This window comes from Symphalangus syndactylus, chromosome 12 (genome assembly GCF_028878055.3).
Source record: "Symphalangus syndactylus isolate Jambi chromosome 12, NHGRI_mSymSyn1-v2.1_pri, whole genome shotgun sequence".
NCBI lineage: Eukaryota > Metazoa > Chordata > Mammalia > Primates > Hylobatidae > Symphalangus > Symphalangus syndactylus.
The window spans coordinates 81,226,625-81,245,985 of NC_072441.2; the positions used below are offsets into that span (position 1 = coordinate 81,226,625).

Sequence of the window (19,361 nt, forward strand, 5' to 3'; positions counted from 1 at the left end):
GCCCTGACTTCTGTGAGTCCTTGAGACCCCTGCTCAGATGTGCTAAGACCCCCGCTTCAACCCAAGTGCATGGTGCTTCTCCTCCTTCCTCTTAAGACAGCTGATGGTATTTTTAAGAAGCAGATGTTCTGGGATTTATGTCCCAGTTTCCAGCAGCCTCACAGCCTTCAACCCATGTCATTGCATGATTCTAGCACCAAAGACTACAATAAAAATATGTTGAGCACCTACTGTGTTTACAGATGTAAGTGGGAAATTTGTCCCTGCTCTAGAAAGCTTATAATCCAGTAGGAGATGCAATGGACACTTCAGATAGAAACAAGTGGATTAGTAAATATCATTTTAAGTTGATTACTCATTTTTATCTCTCAATTTGTGTTCAAAAGAACTTAAAGCAGAAATTTAAAAAGTACCTTAGGTCAAAGACAGCAGAGAGAGGAGAACCATTCTGATGGTGTGGATCAAAGGTGGTTTCCCAGGCCTTGGAAGGAAAGAGAGTATCCCACTTGGGAGTGGGGAGAAGAGGCTCCCTGGGGCAGGAAGCATTTAAACAAGACCTCTAAAGATAGCAGACTTCGGTGCTAGGAGGTGCAGTGAAGAGGAAAGTTCATCCAGGTGGAAGATCCAGCATAAACAAATGCATAACAAGGGCGGTACTTGCCAATGGTGTGAATTTCAATTTGGCTAGAGTGCCAGATGTGAGATGAGAGATATGACACAGTTCATAACCCCAAGTCTTCATGATAATTCAAACCAGCTGAGTTTACTGAGCTTTAGATGTCAAACACCAGCTACCAAAAGATCGTACCTCTGGGAAAAGTCTGGGCCCAAGCCCCGGGTCTAGTAGTCTGAGATGAGGGAAGCAGGACATAAATTACACAGGCTTGAAGGGGACTTGAAGCTCAACTATGATGCATGTAAATATAAGTTTATGTAAATAATTTTGTTGATCTGCATTTTTGGCAAGACATTAAAAGCATTACTTTTTTTAACCAAATATCCAACTCAATAGATTGTATTGACCAGGCTCAGAACAGAATTTCAACCTGTAATATCCAGTATGTGGGATTCTCATTTTCAGAGCTTAGTAATTCTCCTCATTGCTGGGACATGATGTTACCTTTGTGATGACACACATCTATATGCAGATATGTATCATGATTATATATAATTATAATTTCATATGCATGATTTTTCTCATTAAACAAATGACACACATTTGTATAAAGATTTGTTAATGGAGATAAGCTTAAGGAAGATAACTAAGATCAACCTAAAAATCCTATCACCTAAAAATAACCATGGCTAATCATTTCATAGATGTATTTGCAAACCTTTGAACATCACAAAATGGGTTCATTACAGAATATTTTATAACCTACTTTTTTTTACTGTTAAGTAAATGGTAAAATTGAACAAGAGTCATTGTCAGTACTCTTCCATGCTAGTAAATATTGATCAACACTATTTACACATGATATTCACAAACACATCATGGTCTGCATAACTAGGTCTCCAATACTGGGCATTTATGTTGTTTTTGCACTTGCTGTGAAGTGTAATTTAAAATAATCATTCCCATTGATAGTTATTCTTAACTTTCTTAGAATAAGTTTTTAGAATTGGAATAAATTAGCAAAACTGTGAAGACTTTTTCGGACTCTTCAGCAAGACTGCATTTTGGGAGCAATAAAAATTACTCCACTTAAGAAATTAATTTTGGTAATGGGGATTTCTTTCGTTTGAGAGCAAAAGTGAGTACTAGGTTAAAGGACTGCCCCAGTTTATAGTGGAAAAAGTCCACATTTTGGGAAGAGACACCTCTTAAAAAGCTTGAGAGATGTCCACCTATTTGCCTTCATAAAATCTATGCTTTAAAGAAAGTTTAGATGCCTTCCTCTTTTGAGGAAAAAAGAGTGCTTTATATTGTATGAAGCAATATCTTATGACTATTGATATACCATTGTTTGAAATTTTGTATCTATATTTGCATGAGAGATTTTTGGGAAGAATCTCATGTTTCCCTAGGAAAAATACAAAATATCAATGTTGAGTTGATTGTGTAAAGCTCAATGTGTAAGAACATCTTTTTTTCTACTTTTTATTTCTGCTCTTTATTGAAGACAGGCATTTACCAAAGGAAAATTTTTTTAAAAGTTTTTACAGAAACTATTTTTCTTTGACAGGAATATTACTTACTATTTTGGCCTACTCGGCTTTCTCTAGTCAGTACTTGAATTCCCTGTGCTAAGTGTTCAACCTATGTATTATTCTATAGATACTCTGGTTAGTCTGTGTCAAATTGATTTCAAAATTACTACAATGAAAATAAACTAATGATTTGATTATTGTTTTTCTTTATAAAGGCTGTATTTGGCATCTTCACAATTCCTAAAATATGCCTGTACATCAGAAATGTCAATAGGAATGACTTTTTTATATGGCTTTAGGATGGCTTCATTTTAATACTACATGCACATTGTATTTTGTTTTATAGTAATAAGTAATGAAAAATGCAGACTTTATATTTTATACAAAATGTCCTGTAAACTATATATATATTTTATGATTTATACATAAATATGTATGTAGTTTTAAGCATTCTCACCACAAAAAATGGTATGTGAGATAATGCATGTTAATTAGCTTGATTTATTCATTCCACGATGTACACATTATTTCAAAACAATATGTTGAACATGCTAAATATATACAGCACAAATTTTATTTGCCAGTTAAAATAAATAAATACATGTATTTTTTAAATGTCCTATATATAAAATTTTGTAAGTTCATAGGAACAACAAAACTAGGTAAAGGGTACAATTCCTTTTATTCAGAATATATCTAACTTTATGCTTTTAACAAATGTTAAAAATCTTACATATATTTTACATCTTTTAATTCAGAAAACTTTATTTTGACAGAAAAACTTTATATATTTGATATTTAATATATTCTTTTATCTAATTTTTAGAAAATGTTAAATGCTGTATTTTTTGGACTAAATAAAGAACACATAAGTTAAAAGAAAAAAGGGTGCTAGGTGTTTAGAAGCGCTCCCCAGGGACTTTGAAACATCCCCAGGTGTCAGTTCCTAACACTACTCTGTCTTCCTTAACAAGTCTGGACTCCAGCCTTCCAGCAAGCAAGCTCTTGCACAGAAGCTGAACTTGAGCCCAGTGATCTCAGTTCAGGCCATCCACTGCCTCAATGTGCCCAGCTTTTCCGGGGTTTCCAGTCAGGACAAATAGGGCCCTCTTCAGCCTGGCCCATGGTCAACACAGTCAACCTCTACGGCGGCTGACATAGCCCACTCCCTAAGTATAACACCTTTTTAGCAGCTATGAGTTTACAGTGTTTGACAGGCGGTATTTTGCTATTGGATGGTATACACTTCATGATACAGCATAAATAATAAGTTGTTCCTTTTATTTATTCCTGTACAGATATCACAAATAATATATTAAAATAAAATTAATCTAAAGTGAAGGAAATGCAGTGCTGATTTAGTAGGAAGTCAAGAAATACTGCCCAAACTTCAGGAATGAAGAAATAGAGTTTTAATTAGAGTATTTAAAGTTATAGAGGTAGCCAATAATGATATTAAAATAAAAAATATGTCTAAATAAGAAGGAGGGAGGGAAGGGATGATGAATGTGAACTTAATTCTCTGTTTCTTATTGAGAAGGTAAATAAACACGGCCTAAGAAATAACCGTATAAGCAGATTATTTAGACTGTTACTTAATTTTTTCATATTACAACTATTTGGATTACCTGACTTTAAATTTTCATTTAAATGTATTGCTTTTCTATAAATAAATAACTAAAAGCACATCCCCTTTTTTCACATGCATCTGTAAGAGTCCTAGGCCAAACCTTCCTTAACAGAGCAAGTACAAGTTGAAATCCTGTCAGATGAAACTCACTTCAAATCTTTGACAACTCTGTGGCTTTATGAAAATTTCTGTACCTCTGAAATCTTCCCCATCTAAAAATTAGATAAAAATTATAGCATCTGCCTTGTGAGACTGTGGAGGAATCACACATGATATCATAGGTAACATGTACTGCATGTCTAACTCAATTTAACTCCAAGTTGTAAGTTCACTGTAGTTTACATTTGGGGTACACTCTATTTTTTTAAATACACTGTTTATTTTATAATAATTTTAGATTTACAGAAAAATTGCAAACATAGTTAAGAATTCCTGTATATCTGCACCCAGTTTCCTTTGTTAATATCTTACATTAATAGTAAATTTGTTACAATCAATTTTCTGTGTTCCTGGATCCCATTTAGGAAATCAAGTTATAGTCGGTGGTCACATCTCCTCAGGTTCCTCTTGACTGTGACTGTTTCTCAGACTTTTTTTATTAAGTTGGTGCAAAAGTAACAGTGCAATTAATTTTGCACCAGCCTAGTATTTTGGATGACTTTGACAGTTTGAGCAGTACTTGTTGGGTATTTCGTAGAGTGTCTCTCAATTGAGATTTGTGTAGTGTTTTTCCTATGATTATAATAGGATTATTGACCTTTGGGAGGAAGACCACAGAGGTAAAGTGCCATTCTCATCACATCATATCAAGGTTATATAGCAATGTGACCTCACTGCAAACACTGACCCTGGACAGCGTTCATCAAGTGTCTCTATTGTAAAGTTACTTCATTTCTTTCCCTTTCTGTACTCATGTCTTAGGAAGGATGTCACTCCACATCACCCATTCCAAGGGCAAGCCACCTCCTTATGGGGCTGGGAGTACATGTTATATTTGCTGTATAAATTATTTGTATTTCTTCTCTATGAGAGATTTTCCTATTTTCCCTCCCTTTTGAAGAACTATACAATCATTTCTTCTTATCAGCATGAACTGATGTATTATTTATGTCATACTTTGGATTATAATCCAATATATGTCATTTACATGTTGCTCATATTTTTCCAGCCTTGGGAGCTCTTTCAGTTGGCTCTTGTGTCTCTTCCCCCATAACACCACCACTTCGTTTTCTGAGCACTCCCTGGCTTTCTGGTCCTACAAGATGCTTCAGACTTATCTTGTATAGTCTCTGTCCTGAACCTGGATTCACTCATTGCTCTGGTGAGCTTTGGTTTCTGTTATTGAAAAACTATGTTATAAACCAAGTGTGTTGGTTGTGCTCATTGCTAGTGGAATGTCATTGCTTCTAAGCTTTCTCAGTGGACAGAGGTTAGAAATATATGTGCATATACTAATCAGCGTATATCCATAATTATTTCAATAGGTATCCAACTTTTTCTATATTAAGCTAACCATTAGTTTATACTGATGTCTTTAATTCTAATTTAGTAGCACATGGTTTATTCTAGCCTTCCTTGCTTATCTATCATTTCTTACTCCAATACTGAGAAATCAGGCTCTCACCACCTACCATATATTCAATTATATGTTCAATCCCAGTTTGCCTATATGGTGTACTCTATTTTAAAAACAAAATTATAAAATGCTCAGTAGTCAGTGTATCCTATGTAAGCAACATTTTTTTCTTGCCTTTGCAGGTTATATGATTGTTGATTGAAAAGAAAGAATGAGTGAGCCAGGGTTCTTGAAACTGGGTAAGGATGGGATCAAGGTAAAGACAGAACATTCTGAAGGTAAAGGAGCTGAACAGAGGCTCAGCATGGTGGCTTAAGGCTGTAATCTCAGTACTTTGGAAGGCCAAGGCTGGAGGATCGCTTGAGCCCAGGAGTTTGAGACCAGTCTGGGCAATATAACAAGATCTCATCTGGACTAAAATGGTAAAAAAAAAAAAAAAAAAAATAGCTTGGCATGGTGGCATGCAGCTGTGGTCCCAGCTACTCAGGAGACTGAGGCAGGAGGATCCCTTGACCCAGGAATTCAAGGCTTCAGTGAGCTATGATTGTACCACTCGCTGTACTCCAGCCTGGGCAACAGAGTGAGACGGTTTCTTAAAAGGAGGAGCAGCTAGTGGGGGTTGGAGGCTGAATAGAAGTAGGCTTTCACTCCATGGGGACCTCCTTCTATCAAAATCTCCTACTTAGCTTCCTCCTCCTGCCATTCCATCTTAAAAGACCCACTTCTGAGAACAAGCTTCCTTCATATAGTTTGGACACAAAGAGTAAGGTTATGGGTATCTTGTATGGAGTTATGGGCATGAGAGAGCCTCACTCCATATAAGGCACAGGTTGAAACAGTTTGGATTTTCCCTATGAAGCAGGACAGGTGTGAGCATAGCATCTCTGTTACACAACTATAAATATGAAATCAGGAAACCATAGGGAACAGGCTGTGAGTAGATAAAAGAGCACATGATATTCAATCTGCAACCTACATAGTTGCTATACCTCAGCCTAATGAGTAGTTCTGAACTTCCTGACACACAGAATATAAAGAGACAGTCTATTATACACTCTTTTTTTCTTCAAAGGAAGGATAGACCATCATAACAGTGGATTCTAAAAGAAATTGTTTGCAATAGTCAGCAAGACACTTAACAACACTCTTACAACAAATACACAGATGGTTGACAAGCCCATACTGCTTTGTCTCCCATTGAAAAATACACAGTACATTGAAACAGAATGCTACTCATGATATGGCAGAAAGGGTCAAGAATGCAAGGAAGCAAAAATGCAGATGCCTAAAAGCAGAAGGTCTCTCATGCTAACCATAGCTTGGCTCACAAGATACATAATTTACCCATCTGCGAAAAGTGGACAATAAAAAACTTAATGCATCACTCTAGCATAAAATGATGTCCAAATAAGATAAAAGAGCCCTAACTAAATGTGTTTCTTACTACTTCATTCACCACCCTTCCCAGATATCATCTAACATCTAGCCAGGGAAGATTTCAATACCACCTACACCTTTTACATACACACACACACACACACACACACGCATGCACGCACACACAGAGTCCATAACTCTTCTCTCTCTAGCAGCTCTGCCAGTTCTCTCGAGTCCTTGTTTCTCACTGACCTCAATCCTCCTCCCCTGAGCTCCAATATGCCCTCCCTACATGGACGTAGAGGTGCCTCCTTCTCTTTCTGATAGTCAGTCCTGGAGTTACATCCTTATCTCTGTTAGAATCTCTCTGCCCTGCTTTGATTGCTGGAGGGGTAGAAATGATTGAGGCATCCTGAACCTAAGGAGAACTCAGCCACTGCCTAGACCAAGGACTAACTCTAATGACTTCTCTAATGTCCAGTTCATTCTCACAGCCTACAGGTGAATATTTTAGGAAACTTTCCCTCTTATGGCTTTATACAATAAGCCTGATATGTGAAAATGGTTCCCCAAGTGTAAGACTCCAACCTTGAATCCTTGCCCAATCCATGTCAGTATCCATTGTCATGGCTGCAGCCCCAATCTATACGTGACTTGGGGTGATTTTTTATAAGGAATGGAGGTGGTCCTGAGAGTGGATTAGGGAGGGTGTTGTGAAACCAGCTTTGCTTAGTCACCAACATGCTCTTTTGGCATTCATGGGTATTCGTAAATCATGGGAGAAATAAAGAGATCATTGAGGGACACTGAACTAAACAAATGATAATAATAATAATAATAATAATAAGAAGAAGAAGAAGAAGAAGAAGAAGAAGAAGAAGAAGAACAGCAACAATCTGTGTTTATATAGTGCTTACTACGTACCGAGTACTCTTCTAAGCACTCTACTTATATTACTTATTTAATTCTTACAATAGCTCTATGAAGGAGATGTTATCACCATTTTACAGATCAGCAACTAAGGCAGAGATGTCAAGTGACAAGCCTAAAGTTTACAACCAGTAAGTGACGAAACCTAGGTTTGAAGTTAGGCGATCTGGCTACCAACACTAAACACTGAGCTGCTATGCTGTGCTCCCAGAAGTGTTATGCTGTGCTTCTAGAAGTGTAGTGCTGGATGGGCATGCTCTCCTCTTGCTACCTTGCATCCCCACTCCTCCTCCATCCACCTCTAGTCATAAACACCGTGTTGGAACTTAACCAACCCTAGGTTTAGTCTTGATTCTGACACTATTTTAACTTTGTGGATTAAGTAAGGTGACTTCTGTGAACCTCCAACTCTTGTTTGTGAAATGAAGGCCTATAACCAAACCCAATGAAATATTTTATTTGTAATTAACTCAATCATTCAATGAACCCCTAGTAAGTACCAACTATATGTAAAGAACTGCTTTATTTAGGTATTATGGTGATTATCTCTTTATAATCGGATCTTATGCATTTATTGGAGAAAAATTTCTTTTCTTTATTATACTTTAAGTTCTAGGGTACATGTGCACAACGTGCAGGTTTGTTACTTATGTATACATGTGCCATGTTGGTGTGCTGCACCCATTAACTCATCATTTACATTAGGTATATCTCCTAATGCTATCCCTCCCCACTCCCCCAACCCCATGACAGGCCCCAGTGTGTGGTGTTCCCCACCCTGTGTCCAAGTGTTCTCATAGTTCAATTCCCACCTATAAGTAAGAACATGCGGTGTTTGGTTTTCTGTCCTTGTGATAGTTTGCTCAGAATGATGGTTTTCAGCTTCATCCATGTCCCTACAAAGGACATGAACTCATCCTTTTTTATGGCTGCATAGTTTTCCATGGTGTACAGGTACCACATTTTCTTAATCCAGTCTATTATTGATGGACATTTCGGTTGGTTCCAAGTCTTTGCTATTGTGAATAGTGCCGCAATAAACATATGTGTGCATGTGTCTTTATAGCAGCATGATTTATAATCCTTTGGGTATATACCCAGTAATGGGATGGCTGGGTCAAATGGTATTTCTAGTTCTAGATCCTTGAGGAATCACCACACAGTCTTCCATAATGGTTGAACTAGTTTACAGTCTCACGAACAGTATAAAAGTGTTCCTATTTTATTGGAGAAAAATTTCTAACAAAGACAACAATGTGGAAAGGAAGGGACTGCCTTGTGAGGTAATGAGTTCTCCAACTAAAAGCATTTTCATTTAGGCCAGGAAGCTCACCACTAGGCATGTGGGTGAGGAGATACAAGCTCCTGGTGGAAAACCACACTACATTCTTGCTAAGGCCTCTGCAAGGCTAAATAAGTTTGTGAGTTTACTATGCTTCCTGCATCTTTCAATTTCCTAGGAAGATCCCTAGAGGAGCTCAGAGGAAGGTGGTAGGACTGTGGAAATGTTGTTACCAGAATGTTTCACGGGCTGGCTATAGTTCTATGGTTCTACCAGAACATGCCAGGACAGTGGCTACCAAACTAGGTAGAATCACCTGGGAAATAGTTAACCAATGTAAATCCTTAAGACCCAATCCTTGGACATTATGATTCTGTAGGTCTTAGTTAGAGACCAGGTGTCTGCTTCTTTGTTTTTATTCGTTTATTTTATTATTATTTTCTTTTCTGACAGAGTCTCGCTTTGTCACCAGGCGGCTGGAATGCAGTGGCACTATCTCGGCTCACTTCAATCTCCACCTCCTGGGTTCAAGCCATTCCCCTGCCTCAGCCTCCCGAGTAGCTGGGATTACAGGCACGTACCACCACACCCAGCTAATTTTTGTATTTTTAGTAGAGATGGAGTTTCACCATGTTGGCTAGGATAGTTTCAATCTCCTGACCTTGTGATTTCCCTGCCTTGGCCAACCAAAGTGTTTGGATTACAGGCATGAGACACCACGCCTGCCCAGGATCTGCATTTTAAAAGTACTTCCAAGATGGCTCATGTTCACAACCAGGTTTGGAATTCTTGATCTATAACAGCACTGAGAGTCCAGGACAGCTTCCTTGCTTTGCGCAGTTCTTTGCCAGGCTTGCCTTATTGCTCTGCAACCTTACAGACTGTGTGATATGCACTTGCTTTTAACTGTCCAGTATTCAGTTTTTCTAGATGCAATAATAACAAACTTTCAAGGTTGTTAAGAAGAGAAAATAAAGTATGTGAAATGCAATACAGTGCATTACAAAGCATGTGAAATGCAACACAACGTATTACAAAGCATGTGAAATGCAATACGTGGAGGGATGTGAGGGGCTTTCCTTGTGTGACCATCATCACTAAAAGAATGAATGGTTTAGAACTACAGGCCCACAGAGTGATGGAACATGGGGTCTTGGTGTCACAGGTGAAGGTATGGGCTCCAGAAAGATTGAGCAACTTGCCTAATGCTTCTTAATGGGTCCCCCCATACCCTTAGGAGTTTTGTAGTGGCTTTCCTAGGTAAAAATACTACTGAAAACAGGCTTTGAGGTGAAGGGTGGTGATAAGAGGGATTCATCTTCCCTACCTTTCTCTTAAGATGTGTTAATTGCAGGATGGAAGATGCAGTCCAGCTGGGTTATTTCCTTTAGGCACAGTGGAGAAAATGATGGAAAGATCAATGGCATGGGGTTGTGATGAGCCAGAGATATTATCAGGACAACTATTTCCAAGAATAGGAGGGTGGTGGAGCCAAAGATCTGTTCTGCTCACCTTAGTTGGTAGAATTCATCTTTAACATCAGCAAAAAGGCATGAAGTTTCACAGGAGTCAGAAAGCTCTGTCATTGTATTCAGTGGAGTCTCCTTTCTTAGAAGATTCAGAAATATATTCTTGGGATCTTAGAAATATATTCTTATTTAAAAATATATTCTTGGGTCTGGAGGAAAATGATAGGCAAGATGATCACTCTTTATCCCTTCCTATTTTAAGATTAACAGGCATCACTTGATGGTGACATGTGTAAACACAGGCTCCTGATAAGATGTTTTAGCTATTGCTCCATTCACCAAAGTCAACCAAGAAGCCAGGGTGGGGCCTAGGATCCAAAGAGGGCATCGTTCCGTGTGTTACATAGGAGAAGGATTGGCGAAGCTATCAGAGACAATAAATCAGGGAGTCACCCAGGCTCTAATATGGTCTAGAGCAACCACAAGTACAGAGATCTCATAATTACCTTAGTGATCAAGATGAAAACAACAACATTCATTTTACAAATGAAGAGCCTGAGGCCCAGAAGAGGCAAGTGGCTCATAGCTGGTCAGAGTAAGGACTAGGCTTGTGCTCCAGGGATGACCTGCTTCTTCTTTCCAAGGGAGTTTTCTACAGCTGGAGATATTAGGGAAAAGAGGGGCCAGAGCACTGGTACCAGATGATATTGGTGTGCATCCCCCAATCCTAAAGGAATAGAGCTCAGCATCTGGAGAATAACTGGGACTGTAATAATAATGCTTATAGTTGTAACTGCAGCTTATGGAACATCAATTAATTGCTGGGCACTGTGTTGGTTTCTTTTCTCACAGTAATTCTTTTAGCCACCATATTATACATGATGGGCCTGCCTCTCTAGTTCACACTATACAGATAGAATTCAGTCACTGTTTTGAGGCCACCTAATAGAGGTGATGAGAATATGTTATGCTGAATAGTTATTGTCCCTTTCTTCTACCCACTAATTCAGATGGGCACAGAACCATGAGGCAGGTCATCGATCATGGGTCATCACTATTCTCTGTGTTCCAAGAGAAACACAAGCAGCATTGGTCCCTCAGTGGCCCTGGTATGAATCCCATCATCCTTGGGCGGACCAAAAATCCTCTCCCAGTGCTGTCCGCCAATCAGACCCACATATGCTCCCTTCCCATGGAGATTCTGGCCCATAAGAGGACTGTTCAAAGAGTTGATTGCTCAGGCAGAAGGATAATCCTTGTTTTCCTTTCTCTCATCACTTGGGAATTAGCTTGATAAGAATCCCATGCATACCAATGCTAGCTTGGCTGGTAACTCACCCTTTTATTAAAGGGCACACCCAACCAGATGGGAGTCCTTAACATTCTTGAATCTTCAGGCAGGCAGGATGGTGAGGAAGTGCATGGGCAGATGAGAGTGGAGTCCAGGAATGCACCAGCTGTGCCCAGATGGCCTGGGCCAAGCAAAGACCTTCCAGTCATCTTCCAACAATTCCCCTTTTCTAGAAGCTGATTAACAAATCTCCTTCCCCCAAGTCCATCTCTGATCCTCATTAAACCATCAGGCTGGTCATTCACCACAGGCTTCAGCTTTGTAGATAACCAAATCAAAACAACTAAGACCACCTTATCCTAGTAATCTTTTTAAAGTGTAAATCTGATCATATTTCTCCCTTGTTTAAATGGTCAGGGATGTCCAGTTGTCTCTGGTCAAACTTTTGAAAGCAGAATCACCCTGTTTTCACATTAAATCATATGTATACCTCCAATATATAAAGAAGGTAAAGGTATAATTACTCTGATTGCAGCAGGGGGTAGGTACAAGGCCCCCACTATTGTCTGCTCAGGGTCTCCTTCCCAGGCAGCCCAAATAGTCAGGGATTAATGGTATTTTTAAGTGGAGCTCAAATTTCTGGAACCCTCATATTAATGAGATGGGAATTAAAATTTATTCTCAACCTCCTATCCATCAAACATGTTAATTGCATTATCACATTACAATAGCTCTGTGAGTTTCTTATTGATAATCCCATTTTATAGATTTTTTAAATGAAGCTCAAAAAATGTTAAATAACATATCCACAGCTCAAATGCCAATGCCCTGATTCTGAGACCCATATTCTCCCAGACTGTATGCCATATAAAGACATGAAGCAGATGCAATAGTCTATGGTGGAGGCATGGAGGGAGGGCTAGGGAGTGCACAAAGGCAGAGAAACTCATGTTGTCTGGAGGCTCTCAAAAGAGATGACAGTCGAGGATCCTTGGCAACAGCATTTTAGGAAATATAATTTGGAAGCCATAAATGTATGCTAAAATCACACAATGCATCAAGTAAAGCTTTTAATGTTTTGGGCCTGTCCTTCCTTTCTGTCCAGCAAACATCCCATCTCTGGTTCTTACACACCCAATATTATGGCCACTATCTGTTTCCAGAGCAAACCAAGCTCATGCACATCTCTGTGCGTTTGTCAATTCTTCTTCTGTTTACTTAGAATGCCAGTTTCCCCTTCACTCCCTGATTAACTCCCACTGATCTTCCAAATGTAACCTCTTCCAAGAGATGTAGTCCAGACAGTACAAGTTTCTGCCTTTGTGCAATCTCCAGCCCTCCCTCCATGCCTCCACCATTGCCTACTGCATTGGCTTCATGTTTTTACACAGCATAGAAGCTGGAAGAGTATGCGACCCAGAATCAGGGCATTGGCACTTGAGACATAGGTATGTTATATAATGTTTTTGAGCCCCCCCGTTTTTTTTGAGACAGTCTCACTCTGTTGCCTAAGCTAGAGTGCAGTGGAGCTATCTTGGCTCACCGCATCCTCCACTTCCCAGGTTCAAGTGATTTTCCTGCTGCAGCCTCCCAAGTAGCTGGGATTACAGGTGCCTGTCACTACGTCTGGCTAATTTTTGTATGTTTAATAGAGACAGCGTTTCGCCATATTAGCCACGTTGTCTCGAACTCCTGACCTCAGGTGATCTGCCCGCCTCAGCCTCCCAAGGGGCTGGGACTACAGACATGAGCCACGAGCCTTATTTTTTCTGTAAAATGAGATTAACAAAAAGACACCCATAGAGCTATTATACTATGATAATTCAAATAACATATTTAATGAATGGTAGGTTGAGAATAAATGTTAATTCCCTTTCTTTCTCTCATATCATCTCACTTGGACCATTCTCTAAGGACAAGAAAATATCTTAATTTTCTTTGAATTCACAAAACTTTGCACATATCAGGCACTCAACAAATGAATTAACATCTTTAAAGTAGCATTTAAAAAGTTACTACAAAAAAGGAGTTTCTGTGGACATAAATAATTCTTCATTATTGAACCGGAAGGTCATTGATGGGTACTAGACCAACACAATAAAATGGTGTTGTCCAACCTTTTTAAATATACTTGTAATACTTTTTGTCAGAAATATCACAGGGAAAGAGCACCATTTTGCCTATCTCTACAGATCTGGGCTTCAGTGGCTCAGAAGAAGAGCCAGAAGAGGCACAACCAGAAGAGAACCACATATATACACTATACTCTGCTTTGGCACAGCAAGGCAAGATGTTAAGTCATTTCCTCTGATAAGTGGGAGAAACTGAATAGACTGTATGGAGTTCCTCCCTCATAATGTGACTTACTTTCAACTATCTCAACTATGTTGGCATAGTCAACATTCCAGCCATCATCTCCACCCTCTTCATCAAGTTCACTGCCACTTCCAATCCCAGATAAAATATGTTCAGGGACAAGATCAGACCTGTGCTGAGTGTAAGCTCCGTGGAGGTCTGAGGCTCATAAATAAAAATACCTACTTGAAGATATACCTAAGATAATCTGGGCCAGCCTCTCCTGAAACCTAGAAGGAGCAGCAGAGCAGGGACCAGAGCACTGGCTCACAGTGCAAAGCTCCTGCTGCTGACTCCGTCCCCAGAGCAGCTTCCCACACCTGCCCCACAGGCCTGCCACTGACCTGGCCTCCCAGGCTACCCTCTCTCAAGGAGTGAAAGGAGGGGAGACCTTTGCCTCAACCACAGATCGCCCATTAATTCATTAAACAAATATTTTTGAGCACTTATATTATGTCAGATTCTGTGTAGGTGCTGGAGATAAAGAGTGAACCCATGAACACTGAGATTTCATTCTATCCAGGATGACAGATATTGAAAAACAAATACAAGCAAGTGTTACCAGGAATACAAGGTGCCATAGGAGCATTTCATAGGAGAAACAATACAATTGAGATTGAAGATGCAAGGATCCAGAGCAAAGGGGTAGGGATAGGTGTTGGAAAAGACAAGGGGCCACTCCTCCCCTGTAACACAGGAAGCTATGAAGGATGGCTGCAGATGTAAGTGGGCTTGAAGACTTAGGAGTAGGAAGCGGAAGTACTTTATGTTTGACAGCAGCTCTTTGCTCCATGTGGTAGAGGCAGTACCATCTATCTAGAGGCAGTAGTGAAGGTTTGGAAGATTCAAGGGAGGAGAAAAGCCATGAGGTATGTACATGGTGAATACAGGGAGGTATATGGGGATCATCAAGCCATGTTTTGGACCAGCCAAGGTGATGATGATGAGTTTATGATGGTGTCATCCTGCCAAAATGTTTATTTTTGTTTTCATTTTTATAGCAACTAGGCACAATAGGGAGAATTCAGCCAGGGATAAGGCTTTGCCAGTCAAATGCAGTGACAAGCCAAATGGGTAACAAAAGAAAGTTTATTATATTGGCAAAAGAGTAGTTGAAACAATGAACTAAGAAAAGTGAACTGGGTGGGGAGTGGCACGAAAAACGGAGGGAGCTTGTGGGCAGGAGAGAGACTAGATCCTAGTGGATGTACCCAAGCAAATCCAAAAGAAGGGGCTGCTGTGAAATGGGGGCCTGAATTCATGATCCCAGAGAGTTAGAAGGTATGGTTTCTAGTTCAGACTCTGCACAACTTTGAGGTCTCCTTTGCCCACTCTGGCCATATGTTCCTGGCTTACGTAGAGTGGAAGTATCCTAAATCTGCTTGCAGCTGGGACTTTCTATGATGCCACATTGTTGATCAATATTTTAGGCACTTTGGTATCTGAATCAAATACACTGAGCCCTCAGTAGTGGCCCATGTGTGCTTAGATTATTGGTTCCAATCTTACTGATAATGCCTGCAGAAACCCCGATCAGTGCCTGTGTTGATCTAACATCTGTGACTTTAGATGCCCAGTCATGCTTTGGATTCCTCCAGAAACCCTAATTTCAATTGCCAAGCTATGTCCTTATAAATACCCTTCTAAGTCATAATCTTCTAATCTTTATGGAAATACCATGAGGGTTTATGAAGGGGAAGGATGCTCTGGGGGATCTGGTAGTGACACATGGTGACAAAGTGAGAGAATGACAGAGCCACTGGAATGTGGGAAGTTGACATCACAACCACCTGGTTGGGAAACAGTTTTCACATCATCTGTGGCTCATTCCCTCGAGTTGAATGCAGTGTGTGTATAAAAGTCTTCCACTCACAGTGTATCTATCCACAGTCCCACTGTTTGCCCAAGGTTAAGAGGACAAGGTGAGTGTTTTTACTGATCTGACGGCAGTTTGGGGATGACTAGGGCTGCTACACCTCCTTTGGGAAAAGCCATTCGAAGTTGGAGAGAATGGAAATTGATAATTCCGGAAAGACCAGGCTCATGGCAATCATCGAGGTGGTTCAGAAGCAGCAAACCCAGAAGGAGTGAAGTTAACCAGAGACTGGGGCAGTGCAGACTTGGGAGTGGTAAGAGGAACTAGTTTGTAGGACAAGAGACAGCCATGCAGGGCTGAAGAGTATGGCTATAGGCACAGCTCATGATGCAAGAAAGAAAAAAAGGGAGATGATGATGAGAGGTGACATAACCATAGACTCAGGTTAAAAATATGGTTTTTAGAATGCATAAATTAGAAGATAGGATAATAACTAAATGAAGATTTGGGGGACTACATAGTGCCCTAAGCGACTGCATAGTGCCCTAAGCGACTGCCTTTGAAGTCAGGAGTCTTGAGAGAATCAGGCCAGGCACAAGAGAAGGTGTCACCAGACTCTAACTTACTCACTGCTGAATTTCTCCTATGTCAGGAAAGCAGGGCTGCTCTGCTATTATGATGTGGCTTCTGGAGCCACATATTCAACTGTAGAATTTCAGGCTCTGTAGAAAAATGTTGATACAAACAAGGTTTACATTAATTAGACTTTTGAAATGTTTGCGTTGTTTTTTAGAATAACTGGCCTTTCTCCAAGATGTCCTATCAGAAAGACCAGCAGAAGTGGCAGCTCCCTGCCAAGTGCCTCCCCAAATATCCATCCAAGTGGGCCCCTCAGGCTCCTGCTTCATGTCCAACTCCATGCCCCCCTCCAGCTCCCTCCTGCTGTGTTCCCAGTTGCTGTATTTCTGGCTTTGGAGGCCACTGCTCTCTGGTTTCACTCCGGTTTCCACGATTCTACCTGTGTCAGCCCCAGCATTCTGACTGCTGCGAGCACGAGTCTTCTAGATGTTCCACTTGCCATAGCTCTGGAGACTGCAGCTGACCTGTGACCTTTGAGGAACCAAAGAACCACAGCCAAGGACCCGCCCTGAGTTGATGTCTTCCCTCACTCTTACCCTCCTCCTTCCTTCTCCTCCTGAACTCAGCTGCCTAGCTCCATAGGTGATGGGCTCCCCATTTTGCTGAGAATCTCAGGCCTCTTGGCCTTGGCTGTGTTCCTGGATCAAGGAGACCTGCATGCAACAGAAAAATCTGCTTTTTGAAGCCTGATCAGTGTGCTAAAATAAAGCTTATCTTTCCTGGTGCCCTATATGTTTGTCGATACTCCATCCTCAGCTCTGAAAAGCTCACATTAATCTGAATTATTTAAGCAGACTCCCACAAGGTGCCAGGCAGGTGGAAATTCCTACCAAGGTAGACCTGGAGTCTGAGCTATCTGAGAAGGCTGTGAAAAGCAGATATTTAGAAGGGCAGAGTAGAGGGAGTTTCCAAAATGTAAGTGAGTGACCCTGTTCCATGGCTGCTGCAGCAGGTGCCACCATCACAGAGTTTTCTTTCTGTTTATCGAGGACATTTTGCTGCCCAGACCCTCCTTATCTGGGAGAATCTCATGCTCAGGAAGGAGATGGTACAGCAGTGCTTGTACTTCTCAGATCTCAGTTTCAGAAGCCATGAGAAATACTCTGCTTGAGCATATTCACTCAACTGAGTCCCTCGCTCCATGTCTTCACACAGAAGCCAGGATGAGGGAGGAATTTGTACGTGGTCCAATCAGCACAATACCCAGGAGACTTCTGGCCTTGGTGTTGCTATCTACCCTTTTCAGATTTTCCCTTGTCTATTCAACAAGCCAAATGGCATAGGTGTAGGGCCTGCTCTTAAAGCAATGTCCTTCCTGACCCAACAGCGGGCATGGGTCATAAGCCACAGCAATGCTTCTGTACATCCTCCAGGGCTATGGCTCTTAGCCACAATCTTGAGACACACGGTGCCTATCAGGTCAGTGGGAGACAAAGAAATAGGGTTATGGCCAGTACCCCAGAAACTGCACATATCCACAGCTTAGAATAACTAAACCGTGGCTATGCTGTCAAAACATCTGGTTTCAGGCAGAGGAGTGTCACACACTTGAATGCCACCCACTAAGTATGTCCTAGCAGAAGAGAGACTGTTCCAGGCTGTCCCTTGGCCCAAAATCAATTACTAAAGGTCATGGCTGGCCCAGGGCACCCAGGGCACTGGGAGTTCTGAGGGTAAGAATGAAGGCAGATTTCATCACCGTCCTTGACATCCCTATGCTCAATCCAAGAGAAGGACTTCCAGATCAGTGTTTTCCAGCCTCTGACAAAAGGAACAGTAGGGTTCCAGAGAGGTTCTTCAGGGGTTCTTGAGATTTCTATTTGTATGCATATGTGTGTGTTTATGTGTGTTGACACGTTGGAGAATATTCAGAATGCCTGTTAAAAAATGTTAAATAACAGGTGATAATGATAACACCTGGGAGATCACCCAGCTCTCCATGTTCATCTGGGCTGTTAGTTTACCTAGTTTACTGTTAGCTGATCTAAATAGTAGACTGCAGAGTAAAAATCGTGTAACATCTTTGTGTGTATTTTTAATTTTTTAATCACAGTTATTGATTTAAGGGGAAATGTTATTTTTATCCATATTATAGCCTCATCTTTAAAATAATATCTTCCATTTCACATTCATTCCTTTCCAATGGAGAGCAAGTGAGTTGTCTGAGAGGTGAAATGGCAAGAGTTCTGCCTTTCTTTGTCTCTGCTTTTCTACTGTGCTCACTCTGGTTGCTGGAAGGGTATCTCTCTGTGGACCAAGTTCTATCCCAATGCAGGCTCCAAGGTTTAGACTTTGAAATAAATATTATGAAGTTCATTTTGGCAGTGGTACAAGTTACATTTGCCAAAGCTCTGATTTATAAACTCTCTGTCTTAAACCATTCTTTTTCTCAATTGTTTAAGAGTTTGGGAAGGAAAGACATATGATTAATTAACCCTCTCAAAAATCCCAATATTACAAAGAGTGTGACTGTGTACAGAATCCACCCCACCGTTTATACATCTAGTTATGTAAAATTTTATTCACACAAAATTGTATTACAGCTCATTGCATTAAATACAATACCAGATAAGTCCAAGTGCACCAATGTCTCATGATAAATTATTTTAACAGCTATCCCCTAGTGACATGGTAATATCATAGTGCAAGGCATTACTCATGTGCTTGTGGTGATGCTGGTGCAAAAAAACCTACCTGGCTGTCAGTTGCATAAAGGTATAGTACATAATTCTTGATAATGATAATAAATGACTATGTTGTTGGTTTTTATGTATTCACTGGATTTTTATCATTATTTTAGAGTATACTCATCTACTTACATAAAAAAGTTAACTCTAAGACAGCC

At 40.4% G+C, this 19,361-nt stretch overlaps 1 protein-coding gene across 1 annotated transcript; it reads left to right on the plus strand.

The window, feature by feature from the left end:
• Window positions 1–15,949: 15,949 nt before the first annotated feature.
• On the plus strand, window positions 15,950–17,246 carry LCE7A (late cornified envelope 7A). Its single transcript, XM_063628070.1, has 2 exons — window positions 15,950–15,983; window positions 16,671–17,246. The coding sequence occupies exon 2, from the start codon at window positions 16,692–16,694 to the stop codon at window positions 16,977–16,979; it is 288 nt and encodes a 95-aa protein (XP_063484140.1). The 5' UTR covers window positions 15,950–15,983; window positions 16,671–16,691; the 3' UTR covers window positions 16,980–17,246.
• The last annotated feature ends 2,115 nt before the right edge of the window (window positions 17,247–19,361 follow it).